Below are 22,197 nucleotides of genomic sequence, written 5' to 3' on the forward strand. Positions count from 1 at the left end.
GGCTTTCAGAGTTTCAAAGGTAATCACGAACACTGAATTCTCGGGAGACAGGCGAGATGAGACATGTAGGGATTTATTTCTAGTTCTGTGCTGGTCGCTTTGTGATGGTAAAGTAGCTGTCTTTTGTCACATTGACAGGTGCATCTTTTGAGAAATGCTGGTGATGAAGTGACCGTCACTGTCGAGTATCTCAGGGAAGCGCCATCATTTCTGAAGCTCCCGTTAGGTAAGGGGGAGGGGAGAAGTTCAAGGGTGCCAGGCAGCACATTATTTATCCAAACGATATGTCACTGGCAGGAGTGTAGATCGTTTCCTGAGCTCATATTCCGAGAGAGGAAAGACACAGAGAGCACCTCAGCATTGCATGTTCCGAAGACGTCCTACCCTTCAATCCGTCCACAGACTTTTTTTTTTTTAATTTTATTTATTTATTTATTTATTTTTATGGCTGTGTTGGGTCTTCGTTTCTGTGCGAGGGCTTTCTCTAGTTGTGGCGAGCGGGGGCCACTCTTCATCGCGGTGCGCGGGCCTCTCACTATCGCGGCCTCTCTTGTTGCGGAGCACAGGCTCCAGACGCGCAGACTCAGTAATTGTGGCTCACGGGCCTAGTTGCTCCGCGGCATGTGGGATCTTCCCAGACCAGGGCTCGAACCCGTGTCCCCTGCATTGGCAGGCAGATTCTCAACCACTGCGCCACCAGGGAAGCCCCATCCACAGACTTTTTAAAAGAGGGCGTCCCCAGACGGCCCTTTGTCAATGAATTAACTAAGTTGCCTTCCTCAGATCGCCTCACTGTGACTGTATTTACCTATACACGCACATGCACACATATAGCAACAAAATTTTTATTTAGGATATCTATGTTGACATGAGAAATATTTAATGTAAAAGAGGAAAGAACAGTAAATCTGCACCGTGATGTGTCACCGTCGCCCATGTTTTCCTGCAGAGCTTGTAATTCTCTATTATACCTGATGTGATCCAGCAGGGAAGTGAATCAAAACAGGTATTATGACTGATTCTATTCAGGAGCATGGCTTCACAGAATTTATAAAGTTACCGTCCTTCCTTGATGTAGCGGCAGGGCCTCTGTTGGGTGCTGACCTTGGAACCAGAGGGGCTCTGGGCTGAGGTCGGGCCCAGGGGCTGCAGCTCTGCTGGCGGCTCAGCGCCGTCCAGGCTCACGGGGAAGCGGGCCCCCCTCCCCTCGCGGCAGCCCCTCTCTTCTCTTTTCCCTTCTTTCTCCGGCTTTTTCTCTCATGAAGAAACAGCTTCTCTCTCCTGGGCTGACCTTATGGCTGGTATCTTCTCTCTCTTTTCCATCGTTCCCCTGTTGTCAGAGCCTCTGCTGCTGCCCCCGGGCCTGGCCCAGCTCTCTGGGGCCACGGCAGCTGCTGAGACCCGATCTCACCTTCGAATCCACGGTCACAAAAAGGGCCATTGAACTTCTGGCCCTGCTCCGCATCCATCTTCCTGATTAACCGAGCAAATCGGTTTCAGCAGCGCGATTTTTGTCCCCATCAGACCTCAACCTGGAAACCATGCTGCTCACTGATCTAAGAAAAACTGACGATCCCCCCATGGGTATGAAACTACATCAGTAGGATTCATCACACGTCCTGACTTCTGAAAAGACCAACATGAGAAATCAGGCCACAAGTTCAAAGAGAAATAAATGCTATACACAGCACAAGAGTTTACTGGGGTTTCACAGTGATTCTTCCAGAAGAGGGTAAAAGGCCCATGGACAGCCAATCCCAAGCGTCCGCCTGGGGCCCAGGTGTTTGGCGCGTGTGAGTTTACAGCACTGTGTAGCCGAGGGGGTGTGTGCACGGCCCTGCCTGGACATCTCTCCGGCGTGCACCTCTGTGTGTAGAAAGCTGCGCTCACCTGACGGTGTGTCCGGGAGGGCACAGGAGGCGGGAGGGGTCTCCCCTGGAGACAGTCAGTGCCGACTTTGATTATTTTGCATAGATTCAGACTCTTAGACTTTATAGGAGATAGAATTCACATAACATAAAATTCACCATTTTAAGGTGCGTGCTTCGGCAGTTTTTAATTTTTCACTGTGCCGTGCAGCCATCACCACTATCCCATTCCAGAATATTTCCATCACCCCAAAAAGGAACTTTGTACCAATCATCCCCTCCCCCAGCCCCTGGAAACCACGAATCCACTTTCTGTCCCCGTGGATTTGCCTGTTCTGGACGCTTCGCGTAACTGGGGCCGTGCAGTGTGTGGCCTTTCGTGTCGGCTTTCTTCACTCGGCATGTTTTCCAGATTCATCCACATGGTACCCCGTGTGCAGGTGTTTCATTCCTTTTTTTAACTGAATAATTTCCATTATTTGGAGAGACCGTGTTTTGTTTCTGTCTTCATCAGCCGACGGGCAGGTGGCTTGTTTCCACCTGGGGACCGTTGTGCCAATGCCGGTGTGAGCGTTCACGTACAGGTCTATGTGGACGTGTTTTCAGTTCTCCCGGCCACACACCTGTGAGTGGAGGTGCTGTGTCATACGGCAAGTCTGGGTCGGATTGTTGACCTGCCACGCTGCCTCCATGGCGGCTGCACCATCTCACACCCCACCAGCCTTGCACGAGGTCATGTAGCTCCTATAGATCACAGCTCATTTTTTTAGGTTAGGTGTTTTTGTAAATACTCATTGAAACTATTTGTGTTGTATTCTTTTCCAGTAGTTGTTTTTTGACACTAACTATTTTTATTATTAATAATTATTGACACTGATTTTTTTTTAAATAACGGGTTTAAGTAGTGGTAAGCAGAAACAAATATTACAATGTTCAGATTCCTCTTTTGGGATGTAGACGAAAAGATGCTCATTCACCAGCAGTGAGTTGATAGAAACCTAGAGCGCATGAATGACTGTCAGGTTACAATCCACTCACTCACTCACTCAGCCTCCCCTCGGGGTTGATTTGGCAGAGTTGGTCCCTCCAGTGAGAGCATCTGGAGAATGAAGGAAATTAGGAATATTTTGATTTCGCTCCCAAGTCACTGATGAGCTAGTTATGGAAGTAACACATGTGCCACCAGGAAGGAGCTGCAGATAGAAGATGCAGTAAGAAGTCAGTAGAGGTGCTGGCAGAACGGACTCTGGGTCCAGAAGCAGTTCTGTGCGTGGGGAGCTGGTCGCAGGATGTTTGGAGGGTTAGGAGAACGGGAAGGAAGCTGGGTGCTCAGATGCAGTGAGAACTGCTGTTCAAACAGAGTTAAGTTGTTGTCATGTTCTCAAGCCTTCTTGGAGCTGTTCAGTCCATTTCTCCGCCTGCAGGGATGCGGTGTGGAGTGTTTTACAGACGTGTCGGGCCTCACAGATGCTCTGGGCACGGGGGTGGGAGTGGGTGCACAGAAGTGCATCCATCGGATTCCACGTCAGCTTCACGTGCTTCTTTCCTCAGGAGTGTGGAAGCGGGAAGCATTGCCTACTTGTTACGACTGGTCCTGCTGCTGGGCCGGCCTCAGTGTTTCTTTCCCCTCCCCAAGCACCCAGGTGACCTGTAACAGGCCCTGGATTTTGCTCAGGGGTCTGTAAGGGTCTCCTTTCCTGTATTTCCCAGATGCTTCTGACTCTCACAGCAGGGAACTTGCACAGTCAGGGTGCCACGTGTGTCGCAGCACCCCAGAGCGAGTGGACGGAAAAGCTGCCCACGCTCATATTCTGGCCAGAAGACATTCAGGTGGGGTCGTAAGGACGTAAAAGAACACAGCCTCCCTCCTGAAGCTGTTCGCTGACATTGGAGGTGGCCTGGAAGCGTCAGTGTGAAGACCCATGAATTTGTCTGATTTTGTCGAGCGGTTTAAAGCTCTGGCTGTCCTGTCTCGTGTTTAAAGGGAAATTAGGTTGATGGAGCACCTGCTTTACCTGAACTGTGCCAGCTGCTTTGAAGGTGAGCCCACAAACGCATTCACGACTTTGCAAGGGGAAAAGTGAGATCACAGAAGTAACTTGCACGATATCCCACTACTTTTCCTCATCTGTGAACTGGTGATAATAATGAATAACAATCACACCTGAAGCTTGTGTGTCGAAGTAGTAACTACAACAACCTCGCGAGGCTTTCAGCTCTGTCCTCAGTGACACGGGTGCTGGTGACACGTGTGTGACCCGTGCTCGTCCTGCTCCGCGTGCGGGGAGATGCTGGTGCCTGCAGACCCGCAGACCTGCCGTGGAGGTTGGGCAGGACAGGACGAGGAGGGCCCAGGGTCCCTGCCGTGAACCCCCCTCGGCCCCAGCCAGTTACCGTCATTTGGGAACTTTACGCCGGTAAAGTTTTTTGTCATTTTCCAAGAAAGTAAGAAATCTGGATTTTTAATGCAGTGCCTTGGCTTTGATCAGACAAAACTGATTTGCAGGTCAGACTGAGCTTCACCTGCCAGTTTGGAACCTCTGCCTAATGTGATTTATCCCCTGAGTAGTTGGCTTTTGAAGGCTAACGCTGGCTTTGAAAATTTTCAAGCTAAAAGAAAATGAAGGACCCATGTATCAGGCTGGCACCCGCTTCGGCCGGGGCACCCCTGACCCTACACAGCCCATCGGGTTCCTTCCCGTCGCCCATTTTGATAACGGGAGATGCGGGGTCACTGGCTTCTCCCGGAAATTGCCGACTGAGTCAGGAGGGCAGTGGGTGAACCTGCCCACGGAGGCACCTGGGGCCCAGGGCCGCCAAGTCGGTCTTGCTGATGCGTCGTGGTCAGGAGGAGGGCTCCCTACTCGGGGAGGGGGCACGGACCTCCTTCTGCCCGCAGCCCTGGCGCCCGTCTGGGGTCCCGTGAGGGGTCCTGGGCATGTGGTCAGGGCCGATGTGTGCTGAGGGCCCGCTGCCACTCCTGCTGTCCCCCTGGGGCACTGGTCTTTCGGGCGAGGCTTGGGGGCAGCTGGTGCTGCCCCACCTCACCTGGCACGTCCGGGGCCGCGGTGGAGGGCAGGGAGGGGGCTGAGCGGTGGCGGAAGGGTGGGGACAGGACCGTCCTGGTGCTGGAGCGACGGGACGGAGATCCCTTTCCATCCCTGTACGTCCTGAAAAGAGGACTGTGCTCAGGAAGGGCCCTGGTTTGCCCGAGACAGACGCTCGACTTGGACCCTCTGTTCATCCAGGACCCGTGTTCCAGGCCCAGCGGCGGCTCCCTGCTCCCTCCCCAGTCCAGAGCTGCTTCCTCTTTTTATACATATCACTTTCCTCAAACTTACCTGATTGGTCTTTCTATTTTTCACTAAAGCAACTTGCAGTGCAAAGATAATCAGAAAATGTCAAACAAATAATATAAAAATTAACATCGGAAATTCAAGAATAAGTGTTGGGAAATTAGCATCGTTATCCTAGTGGTGGGGAGTGCAGGTTCATGGAGCCCCCGGGGCCGGGGGACCGGCTTGGACCGGCCGCTGTCTCTCTGTACCTGGACTTGGTGCAGCCCCGGCGAGAAGCCGGTCCTGCCCTCTTTCTGCTAGGCGTTTTGCGGGGTGCAGACGGGGCGTCCACATGGTGGGCGGGCGGCGAGGGGCCAGCGCTGGCTGCACAGCCCGTACCAGCAGCTGCTTCCCCCGGGGGATTGTCTGGGGACCTCCTTAGATGACCCCCGTAGGTGGACCTGCAGGGAACGCTCTGCGACTCCTCCGGTGGCTCCATCTGCAGTGAGTCTCTGTTTCATTGGCAGGGTCCCCAGGACCATCCAGCGAGCCCGGCAGTGGGACCTCGTCACCCCTCTTTGACAGCGGTTTGCATCTGAACGGAAACTCCAGCAACACAGTAAGCTCGCTCGTCCTCACCTTGGATTTAACCGGAAGCTCCCCTGGCAGATTTAGAGAAAGCCCTCGCTGCCCATTTCAGAGGGAGATGCAAACATGGGTGTAGGGTATGCTTGCGTGCGCGTTATTCCCACGTGGATGCCTGGGCTTTCACCTTAGGGTCCTTTCAGCTCCTAACTCACAATATCTCGTGAACAGGCCTGAGTACATAAGTTTGAGGTAGAATGCAGAGTCGTGGCTCCAATTTTCCTCGGAACCTGACGGTGGGAACTGCCGGGGTTTGTCCTCAGGAAGCTTCCTCCAGATTCACAGGAAAGGGGTTCATTCCCAAGTGAATGGAGTCACCTAGGAAGCGTGAAGCTGTGTATTTGCAGTGAGTTTCCATCATCCTCCAAATCTTCACCTTCCCAAGAAAACCAGAGTTGAGCAGAAAGAGAGAGCTGCAGGTGACCTGGGCTTGGACGGCCGCCCCCTCCCCCAGGGAGGCCTGGCCTGACCCCGAGCCCGGCTGGCTGGGCCCTGAGAAGAGCCAGCGTCCAGGGTGTGGGCTCATCAACCACTGAGCCGTTAGTGGATACGGATTAGAATCCTGTAAGCAGCTTGAAAAAATGTTTTCTTGGAAATCGTATCCACTCGCACCTTCTGGCCACCACCTACCTGACCGGCAGGCGGAGCCAGAGGAAGTGATTCATGTTTGCACAGTCCATTCTTAAAATACCATTCTTTTCCATTTTTAACACTTTAATATAGTTCTTGATATTTAAAAATTGCGTTTAGGGTCTACGTGAGTTATGAAGCAGGATAATAAAACAAATGTCCCTGAACTCAAGACTCAAATCGGTACTAGGAACATTGTCCCCAGCTTATACGGCCGCCTGTGTGTCACTCCCATATCCCATCTTCTGGCCTGCCCAAAATAAACAGCATCCTGAATCTTGAGTTTGTCACTGGCTTGATAAAAAAAAAAAAAAGTTTATCCATATGTATAGATCCCTAAAATATACCATTTCATTTTGAGCCTTATAAAATGTTATTCTGTCATAGCCTTCTGGGATTTACGTTTTTACCTGCTATTATGTTTTTGAGATCCACAAATGTTATGTATGTCCCTCGTTCTTTTTTGCTTGTTTGTTTTTTTCTATATTATATTTAATTGTGTGAATATACTGCAGTTTATTTACTGATTATCAATCATCGCTAGACACTTGGCTTTTGTTTCTTGGTTTACTCTAGTCTGCTGTCACTGAAACCAGGGCTGCCATGAACATGCTTATAAATATCTCTTGGCTACAGACCCAGAGCTAGAATTTCTGGGCACAAATGATGCCAGTGTCTGATTTTCAAAACAACGACAACTTATTTTCCCAGGCGGCCATCCCAGGTCACGGTCTCAGCAGCAGGGGGCATTCCAGGTGGCCATGGCTTCTCAGGGTTCCATGCTCTGGGTTCATTTTTCCAAGCACAGGGGTATTTGGTGGCTGCTCCCGGGTTGCCTGAGGAGGTCTGTTTGCCTCTCCTGCTTGCGGTTACTTTGCTTTCTCCCCTTCCGTGACGTGCATCCATCACTTTCACCCCTTTGCCTGTAAAGCTGTTTGTCTTTTCCTTCCTGATCCCTTGGGAAGCTCCATACACACTTGGGTTTAATATTTTGTTGAATTTGGATCTCAAATCTCTGCTCACAATTTACAGCGTGCATTTTCGTTATATTTACGCTACCTTTTGATAAATGGAAGTTAATCTCGGTGTAGCCAAATGTGTCCATTTCTTTCTGGTAGAGGTTGTGGTTTTAGGATCTGGTTCAAGAAATCCTTTCTTATCCTAAGCTCATAAAGATGTTTCCTTGTGTTTCTTTTCCTAAATATTTTTAAGTTTTGTTTTTCATTTTAGGTCTCCAAAGCATATGATACTTATTTTTGTAGAACACGTGAAAGGCTGGGACCCAGATTCATTTTCCTGGGTAACCGGTTGTGCTAACCCGTGTCCTCGGTCACTGTGATCACAGCGCATGTTTCCTGGTCTTGGGTTTATTGCTGAGACCTTGGTTGTATTCTGATTGTCAATATCAATACCAGAACCACACTGCTTAGTTACTCTGTATTTATAATAAATTTTGTCACTGTAGGCTACGCTCTCTCACAACATCCTAAGTCTTTGTATTTTTTCCATTCTCTCTCACTTACCTTTTTCTTGTGGACTATATATAAGCCATGTTGAGTACAAGGAGTGACCACAAAGCTTTAGTCTTTGGAAGACTAGGATCTACAGTATCTCTGGATTGGAGAAGCAAATGGGCTCCACTCTGCAGTTTGTTTTATCAAAGGAAATGAGTCGGAACCTTCCTCAGACACAGGGGGTTTAGGCAGTTTTCGCTGGCTGCACTTTCAGACATGCTCACATCACTTTCCTTCTCCCAGGACCAGACGTGATGGAGCAAGAGGCAGAGTTTGCCAAGTTCAGAGCAGCTTTACAATCACAGGAGCGCTGGAGGCTGGGTTTCCCCTTCATGACTGTGTGCCCCTGACCCCCAACACATTTGTAACCCCTGCTTGTGGAGGGGGGGAGCCGATAGAATGCGTTTTCACTCTGTCTGTGATTCCCAGAGGCATTCCACTGCTACCTTGTGTATTTGACAACTTCCGTGGGTTCTCATTTGAAACTAAATTATTAACTGCTCCCTCCCCAGATGCTACATCTGCTCAGTCTTCCCTACCCCCCATGAGAAGGAGTCTGCTCACGGCTTCACCCCCAGGCCCCACGTTCTCCTCCAGATGCAGGAACGGCTCACACAGCTTAAGATTCTAAGTTCATCACTCATACTGCACTGTTTTCGTGTCAGAAAACTTACTGAATATTTATAACAACAAAAAGTCTCATTCACATCAGTGTCACTCATCTCAATTGAGCGTGTATATTGTCAGGTCCTTCTCTCCCTCCGCCCCTGTTTCCACACTCCTGCACGTCCTGTTCTGGCTCCCTTGTTCGTTGGTTAGTGTTCATGTTTTCCTTCACAGAGGGAACATAGAGGGGTTATTCCTTGATTACCTGGTTGTCCAAAAATGTTTTCCTTTTTCCTGAGAGATAGCTGGTGCTTTCACCTGGTGTGCTTGGAATTTGGGTGCTGACCCGGTCCTTTGAGGGACTTCAGATGCCAATGTCTCTGCTTTACTTGTGGCAGATGCAAGGCTAAATTGTGTCTGACTAGTTTCCCTTTGTCGGAAAACTTTACCAAAAATAAATAAGGAGCTGCAATTAAATAACAAAGAATTTATGACAGTAAATGCATGATTTTCTGAGTTAAGAATTTCAAAAGATTAGGGTCATTACAGAGAATTGAATGACTCAAAAGTGTACAGGAACAATATATCAAAACAGAAACAAGATTTTACAGAAATTATAAGGAAACAGATACGAGACTTATAAATAGTAGTTGCAAAAGAAAAGCAGATATAATAAGAAAAATAATTAAACAAACAAAATATATTTTAAAATATTAAACAAATAAACACATAAGTTAAACATTGAATTGAGTCTTCTAAATGGAAGGAGGGATGGTCTCCCAGGCAGAGATAACGAATGAGTGAATGATATTTAACTGTTTAATTAAAGTATAAGGCACATGCAGGGAAGTATACAACTTTGAAGAAACAGCTCAATAAATGTTATAGCACCCTGGTCAAAATATAGCACATCACCATAATTTCAAACTACCCTCTCTCTCAAAAAATTACTATTATTTTTACCTCAATTACTATAGATTAATTTTACCTGGGTTTGACTTTCATGTAGATGGGGTCGTACTCTTCTGTCTGACCTTGTTGCCAAGAGTCAATCTTAGAATCAACTAGTGAAAGCATAGATGACTTTGAACAATGACAATTTTATTAACAGCACATTTCTCAATAGTGACAATGGAAGCTAGATAACAGCCCAATAATATTTTCAAAATCATGGAGACAAGAAAAATAACTATTGGTCTATCTTTGTGTTCCTCACAAAACCATCCTTCCAAAACAAGGTAAAAATAAAGACTTGTTCATAGGAAGAGAATCTGAAAGAGTATATCACTAACAGAATTTCTAAAGACCACATGTCAGGAAAAAAATAATGATCCCAGAAGGGCAGTTGGAGATTAAAGGAGGGGACTATGTATGTGAATCTAAACAAATGTTCTCTGCAGAAAGTAATAACATCACTTAAGTTAATGTCTAATATCTTAGGTTAAGATAGGAGAGCAAATACAGAATACTGAAAACAACATATGTGGTTCAGAGTGAGTGGACTGGATGTAAAGCATTCTAAGTGCTACGGTTGTTAAGACACGTCACGAATTAATAAAACACCAGTAAAGGTAAAACATCAAATGAAAAAAAGCAAATCAATAACAAAAAAATCCTTAACTAAAATGCATTAAGAAAAAAAGAATAGAAAAATAAGACCATGAAAGAGCCAAACTTAAGGAGGTAGATATGAGTACAGACATAGCAGTAATAAAATCAATATACATAGACTGAATTTACTAGTTGTTATAGTTAAGAACCACAGATTTACTTCAATCTTTAAAATGATTCAAGTCCTGTCACGCATCTTTTCTGACCACAATGGTATGAAACTAGAAATCAATTACAAGAAGAAAACTGAAAAATCCACAAATATGTGAAGATTAAACAGCATGCTACTGAACAACCAGTGGGTCAAAGTAGAAATCTCAATATCTTGAGACAAATGAAGATGGAAATACAGCATACCAAAATTTATGGGAAGCAGCCAAAGCAATTCTAAGAGGGATGTTCATAGTGATAAATGCATATGTTAAGAAATAAGAAATAACTCTTATAAATAACCTAAAATTATAAATCAAGTAATTAGAAAAAGAAGAACAAACTAATCCCAAAGTTAGTAGAAGGAAGTAAGTAACAAAGGTCAGAATGGAAATAAGTGCAATAGAGACTAAACAGACAATGGAAAACATCAGTGAAACTAAGAGCTGGGTTTTTTTTTGAAAAGATAAACAAAATAGACAAAGCTTTAGCTAGACTTACCAAGAAAAAAAGGCAGCACTCAAATAAATAAAAGTAGAAATGAAAGAAGAGACATTGCAACTGATACATAAATACAAAAAATCATAAGAGACTTCTCTGAACAATACTATGCTAACAAATTAGACAACTTAGAAGAAATGGATAAATTCCTAGAACATAAAATCTAAAAAGACTGAATCATGAAGAAATACAAAGTCTGAACAGACCTATTACTAGTAAGGTGATTGAATCAGTAATCAAAAATCTCTCAGCAAACAAAAGTCCAGGACCAGATTGCTTCACTGGTGAATTCTACCAAATATTTAAAGAAGAATTAATACCAGTCCTTCTGAAACTCTTCCAAAAAATTGAAGAGGAGGGAAGAATTCCAAACATATTTTACAAGGCAAGCATTACCCTGATACCAAAACCAGACAAATATGCCACAAAAAGAAAGTTACAGGCCAATATCCCTGATAAACATAGATACAAAGATTCTCAACAAAATATTAGGAAACCCAATTCAACAATATATTAAAAGGATCTTATGCTATAATCAAGTGAGACTTATTCTGAGAATGCAAGGATGGTTCAGTATCTCCAAATCAATCAACATGATGTACCACATTAACAAAATAAAGGATTAAATCATATGAGTATCTTAATACAATAGATGCAGAAAAATCATTAGACAAAATTCAAAATCTTTTCATGATCAAAAGAAACACTCAGCGGGACTTCCCTGGTGGCACAGTGGTTAAGAATCCTCCTGCCAATGCAGTGGACGTGGGTTCGAGCCCTGGTCCGGGAAGAACCCACATGCTGTGGAGCAGCCAAGCCTGTGCACCACAACTACTGAGCCTGCGCTCTAGAGCCCATGTGCCACAACTACTGAGCCCATGTGCCACAACTACTGAAGCCTGTGCTTCTAGAGCCCGTGCTCCACAACAAGAGAAGCCACAGCAATGAGAAATCTGCGCACCACAATGAAGAGTAGCCCCCGCTCGCCGCAACCAGAGAAAGCCTGCACGTAGTAACGAAGACCCAACGCAGCCCCCCCAAAAATTAATTAATTAATTAATTAATTAAAAAACTCAGCAAATTGTATATAGAGGGAACATACCTCAATATAATAAAGGCCATAAATGACAACTGCACAGCTAACATTGTACTCAATGGTGAAAAGCTTAAGGCTTTTCCTCTAAGGTCAGGAACAAGAAAAGGCTGCCCACTCTCACCTCTCCTATTCAACATAGTACTAGAAGTCCTAGCCAGAACAATTAGGCAAGAAAAAGAAATGAAAGACATCCAAAGTGGAAAGAAAGAAGTAAAATTGTCTTTATTTGCAGATGACCTGGTACTATATTGAGAAAACCTTAACGACTCCACTAAAAAACTCTTGAGTACTAATAAACAAATTCAGTAAATTTGCAGGATGTAAAATCTATTACAAAAATCAGTTGTATTTCTATACACAATAATGAACTATCAGAAAGAGAAACTATGAAAATAATCCAATTTATAATTGCATAAAAAAGAAAAAAATACCTTGGAATAAATTTAACCAAGGACATGAATGATCTGTACCCTGAAAACTTTTAGACATTAATGAAGGAAATTGAAGAAGACACAAATAAATGGAAAGATATTCCATGCTCATGGATTGGAAGAATAAACCTATTGTTAAAATGTCCATACTAACCACAGCAATCTACAGATTCGTGGGATACCTATCAAAATTCCAATGGCATTTTTTCACAAAAAAACAGAACAAGCAATCCTAAAATGTATATGCAACTACAAATGATCAAAAATACCTAGAACAATCTTGAGAAAGAGAAACAAAGCTGGAGGCATCACACTTCCTGATTTCATACTAAATTTCGAAGATATAATAATCAAAACAGTATGGTATTGGCATAAAAAAGGCACATAGATCAATGGAACAGAATAGAGAACCAAGAAATAAACTCACACTTATATGGGCAATTAATTTATGACAAAGGAGTCAGGAATATACAATGGGGAAAAGGATAGTCTCATAAATGAAAGGTGTTGGGAAAACTTGATGGCCACATGCAAAAGAATGAAACTAGGCCCCTGTCTTACACCACTGACAGAAATTAACTCAAAATGAATGAAAGACTTGAACGTAAGACCTGAAACCATAAAACTCCTAGAAGAAAACATAAATGGTAAGCTTCTTGACATTGGTCTTGGCAATGATTTTTTAAAAATTTAACCCCAAAAACAAAGGCAACAAAAGCAGAAATAAACAAATGGGGCTACGTCAAACTAAAGAGCCTCTGCACAATAAAGGAAATCATCAACATAATGAAAATGGAGAAAATACGTGGAAATCATGTACTTTATCAGAAGTTAATATCCAAAATATATAGAAAGAATACATACTACTCAGTAGCAAAAAGCAAACGATTTAAATCAAAATTGGGCAGAGGGACTGAATAGATATTTCTCCAGAGAAGGCATACAGATGACCAACAGGTACATGAAAAGATGCTCAACATCACTAATCACCAGGGAAATGTAAATCAAAGGCACAATGAGATACCACCTCACGCCTGTCAGAATGGCTATTATCAAAATGACAAGAAGTAGCAAGTGTCATCTGGGGGCCTGGGAGCTGATGGCAGTGTCTCCACGTGGTCTCAGGTTTCTGTAACATTTGTGATTTCCCCTGCATCACACTTCTAGTCCCATGGGGTGGTGTTTGGGCAACTGTTTGTGTTCCAGCTGAGGGCAGTTTTGCTGTGGAAAGATTTACTAGCAGTTCTTAGTGCATTTGGATTTCCTCTTGTGTATGCCTTACTTTTGTATTCTTTTTCTTAAAGAATCCCCCCTTCACATTTTATCGTCTTTGGGCTTTATGAAAACTGCATCGGCTCGAGTTCAGGGTACCGGTCATGGGGGAGATGGGGGCCAGCCGTGCCCACGGGGGAAGACAGGAGGATGCAGAGGGCTGCAGCAGCGCCCTCTTCTAATTTGTGAGTCCCCTGGGAGCTTCCAGGGGCTTCGTTTTAGTTTTATGTTTCATAACTTCCTCTATGATTTGTGTACATAAGAATATATGTATTACACTCTGTATATATCAAATACAACAAAAATTTCAATGTAGCAGATTGAAGGAGAAAAGCTGCTAGAAAGACATTTAAATAAATAATGTGGAATCATCTTAAAACTTGAGAAGGGTTATTTGGAGGAAGGCAGTGAATAGCTACCTTACCTCCAAGGAATTTAGGCAAAAACAGAATAGTTATATACAAACAGTAGGTCTGTTACAGACCACGAATGGGCCGGCGAGGCAGAAGGGCTGGTCTCCCAGAAGGTTCTGAGTCAGAACTGGTGGCCGGTGTGTAGAGGTTCAGCAAAGTTCAAGGAAGATGACTCCACTGGTCCTGACCTGGGGGCTCTGCAGAGGGCGTTGCAAAGTGGTCCCCACAAAAGCTGGCCTTGTGGTTGTGTTTTCTGTGGGGATGACTGACCAGGCCTGACGGAGCGCAGCGCAGCAGCGTTTCTGGAAGGCGTCTGGCAGCAGGTGCTAACAGCGCTGTGGTTCCTCACACCTCAGACGCAGCAGTTCCACACCCAGGAATGTATGACAAGCCGTGTTTCAGAGCACATTGAATATGTGCTTAAGAAAAAGTGATTTCAGTCTGGCTTCTCAATAATGGGGAAATAATTAGTGATATGGGGGTAGATTCATGTGATGAGATTTTTCAGTGTTTTAAAATGAATTTTACCAAGATTGTTTAGTGACTGGAAAACACATCATGTTAACTTTCAAAAGTGTATGTAGTGAGGAACACAATAATTTACAAAGGCATTGGAAAATAAATGATATATGCCAAATGCTAAAGTGATTATCTATAGAAGGAAAGAATGTGGGTCATCTTAATTTTCTTCCTTATATGTATAGATCTATTTACTAATAATAGTATTAACAACAACAATTTACATAGTAGTTATTACGTAGCAGGAATCTTTCTAAATATTATGTATCTGTCATGATTACCTTCTTTGTATGGGAGAAGGTAAAACTCTGAGGCACAAGAATTTAACTCATTTACCAAGGGAACACAGCTAGTGCCTGCTAGTACATAGGAAGGGAACACAGCTAGTGCATGCTAGTACATACCAAGGAAACAGCTGGTACATACTCAAGTCAGAATTTGAACTCCATGATGTGGTCCTGGAGCCCTGCTCAAACCTGATGGAACAGCTCAAGTAACTATTTTTGAAATGGATCTGTTTTTCTTCCATTATCAATTCACAAAATGTTGATTTTTCTCTCTTGTAACTCAGAAGTAATTTTTCTCTCATATAATTTCTGTGCCATCTTTTTCACACGAACCAAGTCTGTTCCTAATAATCTTGATACAGGAAATGATGCACCTTTGCTTGCATTGGTGCCTCAGCTCTGCGGGTCGTAGGATTACATTAGGGCATCGTTCCACCTCTGAAGCCCCCCAGTCCTGTTTAATAATATCATGTTTTTCTAAAAATAGTATTTGCGCAGTCCTTTTACTTTCATCATGTGCATCAGCATTTCATTGACCTGTATCTTAAATAGATTCTGGTAGCTGTAAATCTTCACTTGGCTTCCAAATTGGCCTGATTTACCACCACTCAGTGAAGAGTTTAAGAATCAGGCCCTGTTTTTACTCCATCATTCGTGTTTCATAAGATATTTTTAATCTTATCATCATAGTAATGATTTCAATTTGAAGAATATAACAATAACCTGTTGTCAGATACATTCATTTACTTTTAAATTATTGTATTGCTGTAATATTTAAAAATTTATATGACTTAAATGCTTTAGATACTTGTCTTCACAAAATTAATGAATTAATTTCATTAAAATAACAAGCCAAGCATTTCCACTCAAAATATGTCAAATTCAAATAGAAAAATTATTTACATATTTTTATGGCATGCTGAGACCATATAGTACAGCACTGCTGTTTCATTCCTGAGATATATGTCTTAAATTTGCTGCAGAAAAATATTTTAGAATGAACCTTCTCTCTCAATAATAATTAATATTTGATGGTTAATTGAGCCTTTAAGAGCTGCCCTTTGGAGAGAAAACAAAAATTATTTTAGCAAGAAACACACTTGATTAAAAGTTGACAGATATGACACTTCGGTAGAATATGTGAACATAGTTTGTGCAAAGCTGCCTGTGTTTTCTTTAATTACTTTCCTGAGATGCACTTGTCATTGGTCCCCGTAACCTTGGTGACCTGTTCATAGGTCGCCTCACAAAAGACCCACAGCACACCTGCTGCGCTGGGTTTCCCGTGGTGTCTTGTCCGTGCACGCCTGCTCTGTCCAGGGCTTCATGCAGGACAGTCCGACTGTCCAGGAAGGGCCGGGCCCCTGACATTCAGGTGCAGCTTGACAGGAGGCATTTTCAAAGAAAATTAGAACTGGAAATGCTGTAAAAGCTGAAGCTCTGTTACAAAAATATTTTAGTTCTGGGTCTATTTTAAAAAGAATTGGGGGGACTTCCCTGGTGGTCCAGTGGCTAACACTCTGCGCTCCCAATGCAGGGGGCCCGGGTTCGATCCCTGGTCAGGGAACGAGATCCCACGTGCTGCAACTAAGACCCGGCGCAGCCAAATAAATAAATAAATATTTTTTTAAAAAAACAGTTATTCCCAAAAAAATAACATAAAATAAAATAAATAAAAAGAATTGGGAAGAAGAGGATGCCTCTCAAGCCTCCACAGGGGCCCAAGGCACTTGTTTCCCGTCTCCGAGGGAAATTACCACCATCAGGAGGTGACCGGTGAGAAGCAAACACAGAAAGAGTTCAGGGCTGATGCCCAACAAAGCGTATTAAGGCTGCTTTATCGGGGCCACGGCCCGGCTGCCACCAGCCTCACAGCTTCCGTGGGACAGAGTGAGATTGTGGCACTTTCTCCTTAAGGAGCTTTGTGGTGTCCTTGGTGGTCCCCCCCGAAGCTCTTCCCTGATACGAAGTCCCCCCACTTGCTGGGCCCAAGGCACCCTCACTCTGCTGCCCCCGCAGCTGTCGCCCTTAGGCCTCTGGTCTCAGTGGATCACCCGCCAGGCTGTTCCGGACGCCGGGGACACGGCTGGCCTGTCCCAGCGCCCCAGGGCCCAGCTCACGGGAGGAGGGAGCAGGACCAGCACTCCCCGGGACCCTCCCTCCCCAACTCCCCACCGGTGGTCCTCAGGTGATGCCTCTGGCCGCCAGTGTGGACGGCCAGCTTGGGTCCGGCCGCGGCCCGGGTCACCCGGCCCTCGCCAGGCGCCCCCAGCATCAGCCGGCGACACGTGCACATCCAGTTAGCGACACTGCAGGCAGCCCAGGCTCCCGGCCCGAGTCCCTGTGGGACAATCTGCTTACAAGGGTTCCTCCCTGGAGATTTTCAGTAAGAATCCCTGTGTCCTAATGTGTGAAAGACTGTTTCCCCGGCAGAGCGAGTGACTGGCCGGGGAGATGGATTCGTAGCCCCTGGGACGCTTGGGAAGGACACCCTGTGCTGGCCGCTTGGCCTGCGTGGACCCTGGGTTCTGCGCGGCCGGGCGGCTCCCCAGGAAGGGCCAGGGTGTGTCCCTGGTGCTGACCCTCTAGAGCAGCGGCATAGGGTGGCCGCCCAGGCGCAGTGGAGGGCCGTCCCTTCCTCACTGACTCCAGAGCCTCTTGGAAAGTGACGAGAAGAGAAACGAGGGGCGGGGACGGGCAGGGAGCTGCTTCTCCAGGCCGGGGGCTCCTTCCCTGTCCCGCCTCACGCGTGAGCCTGCAGCCCCTGGGAGCAGGCGGGGCCCCAGGGCTGGAAGGTGGGTCTCGTGCCTCTGATGTCACCAGTATCGTCCCTCCACTCCCCACCTGCCTCAGAGATGGATGTTTCATTGTTTCAGTGATGGAAAGACAGAAACATGTAGGAGGCCTGTCAGGGTGATGCACTAGGTGTCTCTTCCTGCAGCGTTGCTTATCTCTCCTGAAAAAATGTCTTCGTAACAAAGTCACCTCCGGCACTGGGAGCTGTGAGTACGTTGCCCCTCTGAGGGTCATCGGGAGAAACTTGAACATACGAGGTGAGCATCGTTCAGGATGTCAGAGGAAGTGACTGTTGACATGGATCACTTACCCCACGCTGCATAAGAATAGAGGTCTTATCGTCTTCTCAAGCTTCTAGATATTTAACAAAAATGTAAAGGGAACACTCGCGTGGACGCCCTGCAACTCTGGCGTCTGTGACGTTAGAGAGAAGAGCTCAGGTTAGACCAAGTTCAACAGCCACGGGCGGTGAGTAACTCAGAACTCACTGCGCCCTGAGGATCCAGAGTTTTCTTCTTGGGCAAAATATTCCAAGTATGTCTCACCCAAGAGACATTTCTTGAGTGTGCAAATAGGACAGCTTTATTGGTAAATTTACAGATTTAAATACAGAGAACTCAAAGCACAGAGTAGTGAATGCTCTCTAAATGAGTCCTTCTTCCAAGCCGGGCTCCGGGCGCGTGTGCCGATGGACGCCAGGCTGGACCTGCCGGAGGCCGACCCTCCCGGGCCCCTAGGGCTCGAGCCGCACCAGGGTCTTTTCGGCAGAGATGGTCACGTACTGACAGATGCTTTGGTCCCCTGTGATTTGGGTTCCGTGACAGCGTTTCAGGCCGTGGGACCGTCACACCTGTGAGGACCTGGCTCAGATACGGTGACCGTCTCCGTGCAAACCAGGCATGAGTTTGTGGTGGAAGAAGGTCTTCTCTGCACGAAGCTCACTGGCTTCATCTCACGGACCTGCGGCGCCTCCACTCCACGGCAAACACGGACACGAACCCAGGCCGTTCCCAGGAGACTGGCGTGCGGATTTAGAACTGTTAAATCTGTGGTTTCGGGGAATGTATGTATTTTAAAACGCCTGTAAAATATTGACCAATAATTTATTTAATTTAGAAAATTATAAGAATTCTGGACTAAAAGTCAAATTCTGTAGGAATCCTGCGTCCCTTCACTGAGCCTGTTTTAACCCTCGTTGATTTTCACGTAAAAAGGGGCTAGAAACACTTTTACTGCCGCGTTACAGTGCTGTTGTATTAAATATTTGTTTGTTTTGTGTTCAAAGGCTAAGACCCCAGGCTGCACCTGGGACCAAGCCCCGCCGAGCCCCAAGTACCCTTCTTCCTGGGGGGGCGTCCGGGGGCTGCGGTCCTCGGGCCGAGCAGGGCTTTGGCGGGAGTGCTGCTTGGGGACGGGACGGACAGGCTATGGGGCGGCAGCAGGTGGTTTAGAAGGTGAGGAGCGGGGCCTGGACCGTCACACACAGCAGAGATGAAAGCACGAGGAGGGTCATTTCTGGAGTAAAAACTACCACGGGGAAGTCATGACAGAGCGCTGAAGGAGAAATTACAGCAGAGACACAGCGTGACCACCAACTCTTTCCCCGGAATGAGCGCGAGGCCCGCCGTATGTCAGCGTGATTACAGTTTTTAAAAATAAGAAATACAGAAGCATCGCCTGTGAATACTGTTCCAAAGGGACCATCCTATTGCAGTCAAAATAATCCGTCACAGAAACGTTATGCTCTCATCTCCAATTAGATACTGACAGTAAAATTAATTATATAATTATAAAAAATTCTCCCCGTAAAGAAAAACTGTTCTCTTAAGAATTTGCTGGGAAACTCTGAGCTAACTGCTTAGTCTGTTCTGTCTGCCTTTCTGTTCTAAATCTCTGAATCCTGAAAACATAGTATTTCATGTTTTTTGTTTTTGACAGTTCAAGTTTAAAATTCCGATCTAGTATCTGGGCCAGCATCCAAAATGCAATGTGACTGTTTCATATCCAATTTTAGGTCTTTCTAGTTGGGGAAAAAAATAATCTGTTTTCTCAGATGATGTTGGATTCTTTTTTTTTTTCAATTTTTTAAAAAGTATAGATTTGATGCAACTTCTTTCCCCCCAAAAAAGAAGTGTTTATAAAAGTTTTATATAAATAATTTTGTTCTAATCAATTTCACTTTTAAAAGCACTAACTTTATGATATATGGTCAATAATGTAGTAAGGCAGGGAGTATTTTCAGAATGTGTCTGTTTAGGGGATGGTGACGGGGAGTAAATTTGGATGCATCTACCAAAGACAAGGTGGGGCTGCGTATCGATTTTGAGGTCACTCACCGCAGTTTCAGTAGTCGAGCTCTGATGCCCGGCTCACACGATGAAGAGCCAAGTTCCGAGGCTTTTACTCGGTGCGGACACGCTTTCCCCCCAGAGTTTCTGGTTTCTCAGTTCTGAAATGAATACGTGGACGAGAGTATTTTCAGAGCAGTTCCTGGTTCTCTCTGCTGCTGTGATCCCCTTTATCGATGTTACCACATCGGTAGGTGGCTTCTGTTCCCCTGGCTCTTTTTCCTCTAAAAGATACTAAAGGATCTTCTGGGGGTGGGGGACCCTGATAAAATTAGCCTGGTCTAAACGGTAACGCCAGCTTCTTTAGTGCAGGCGATCTGGGGCCACAGGAGTAGGGGCAGCATTGCTCCAAGGCGAAGACAGCCTGGAAGGGTGCCCGCCCGTGAACAAGGCTGGTGGGGAGACGCCCCACCTGGGGCAGCCTGATGCCGAGGGGCGGGAGCCAGACTGTCCTGCCGGACTCATTGTTTTCGAGCCAAGTCCGAGCAGGTGAAGGGGCCTCGGGCATGGGGGTCGCAGCGTCTGGGCGACGTGAGACCCATGGGGGAGGCAGGGTTCATGCTGAAGGGACAGGCGTGGGGCACAGGACCAAGGACGGGGGGGAACTGGAGGGCAGTGGGGGGCTCTGCCCGCTCGTCCCTAAGCAGGCGTCTGGGACAGCCCTGGACTCCTTAGCCCCTGTTTCCTGTGAACTTGGGACCCCGTGTCCCCGTCGGTCCCTGAATCAGGCCTGGCGACTCAGAGCAGGCCTGCCACATCCTCTCGGTGTCCGCAGGGCACCGGGAGCTCGGGGGCGGCCCTGAGCAGGCATCGTCAGCAGCTGTCGCAGCCCGATGGGAAGACCCAGGGCTCCAGGAGGCGTCCCCGCCGCACCCCAGGCCCCGCCGGCCTCTGCCGGCTCGTCTGCTCTTCGTCCTGAGACTGACCGACACGAGGACACAGGGGTTCAGCCCTTTGGACGTCAGGCCTCGGGAAGGACAGTCAATGGTCGAAAACTCTGAGCTGCGCTGGATTTCTTCAGAAGCGCAGAATTGACTCTCCCAGGGGAAGGTGAAAAGCAAGCGTGTCTGTGGGGTCCCCGCACTTCTCCGAGGGGCTGGACCCCACTTGGTGGCACAGGGAGTTGCAGTTCAGTCCATGAAGACAGTCAGGGCCTGCAGCCCCCCGCATGATTTCCGGGAAACGCGGTGTGCGGGGTCGCCGACCGAACTTCTCCCGACTCCGCTAAGATGACTCGAGACGTGGAAACGAAACGGCCGCAGGGGAAACGGACTCGCGGCTCATGAAGCCGGACCTGCCGTGTTCAGGGAGCTGCTGCAGGCGCGGGGCTCGGGCTGCCGTCCACACCCGCGGGCGGCCGGCGTGCTGGGGCCGGAAGGGCAGCAGCCTCTCCACGGGGCCGGTGACTGTGTCACGAGGCAGCAGACGGCGGTTTGCCCTTCCCTCCACGTCACCTGTCACCCTCTCCTCTTTAGAAGCCAAAATGCCCAGAAAATCAAAGGGGGGAGAGGGCAGGTGGGGCTGCTACTGGGCCCTGGAGCTGGCCTGGCGGGGCGGCGGCAGGGCCCAGGGATGCCGTGCAGGGCTGTCCCCTCCCTGGGTGTCCTGCCCGCTGCTCAGACCCCGGCAGCACCCTCAGTGGTCTCACCCTGTGACCACGTAAGGCCATGAAGTTCACATAACTCTCACAGAGTTAAAGTATTGGGGTAATTGGGACTTTTCACAGAAATCCTTCCTTCTTACGACTTACTAGATGCTTAGAGATTTCAGATTCCCTCTAAGTCCTGAAGTCCTTGCAGGGATAGCTGTCATCTTGGACAGTGTTTTACAGTTGTGGTCACTTCCAACTGAGGCACCCTCACAGGGCTCTGTATCTCTGTTTGCAATACTGAAATACTGTTCTTTGCCATTATTATTGTGCCATAGTATAGTCTTAAATTATATATGAAATAGGCCCGTCCTCCAGCAAAATCTATAAAGGTAGAAAATACAGACTGCGACCCACAGGCATGTGTGTCTGCTGGGTAGACACCTTGTTTTAATTGAACGTGAAGTGGTAAATATTTAGCTGCTTGCTAGTTTTTGAGTCTTTCCCTTAGGTTTAATAATTGTCTTTATTGATCAAAACTTTTAGAAAGGAATAGAAGTCACATTATTGGGCTTATCTAAAAACAACATCTGGGCATTACAGCATGCCATGAAGAAGGACCTTCTGAGAGCCATGCAGAATAA

General features: G+C 46.6%; 1 protein-coding gene across 5 annotated transcripts in view; it reads left to right on the forward strand.

The window, feature by feature from the left end:
- Positions 1 to 22,197, forward strand: part of SNTG2 (syntrophin gamma 2) — a 215,332-nt gene that overhangs the window by 111,463 nt on the left and 81,672 nt on the right. For all 5 annotated transcript variants that reach the window (XM_061211245.1, XM_061211246.1, XM_061211244.1 and 2 more), the window contains 2 exons: positions 139 to 226; positions 5,674 to 5,765. In XM_061211245.1, coding sequence (XP_061067228.1) covers positions 139 to 226; positions 5,674 to 5,765 — 180 coding nt within the window. The remainder of the gene's footprint in view (positions 1 to 138; positions 227 to 5,673; positions 5,766 to 22,197) is intronic.

This window comes from Eubalaena glacialis, chromosome 14, assembly GCF_028564815.1.
Source record: "Eubalaena glacialis isolate mEubGla1 chromosome 14, mEubGla1.1.hap2.+ XY, whole genome shotgun sequence".
Classification (NCBI taxonomy): domain Eukaryota; kingdom Metazoa; phylum Chordata; class Mammalia; order Artiodactyla; family Balaenidae; genus Eubalaena; species Eubalaena glacialis.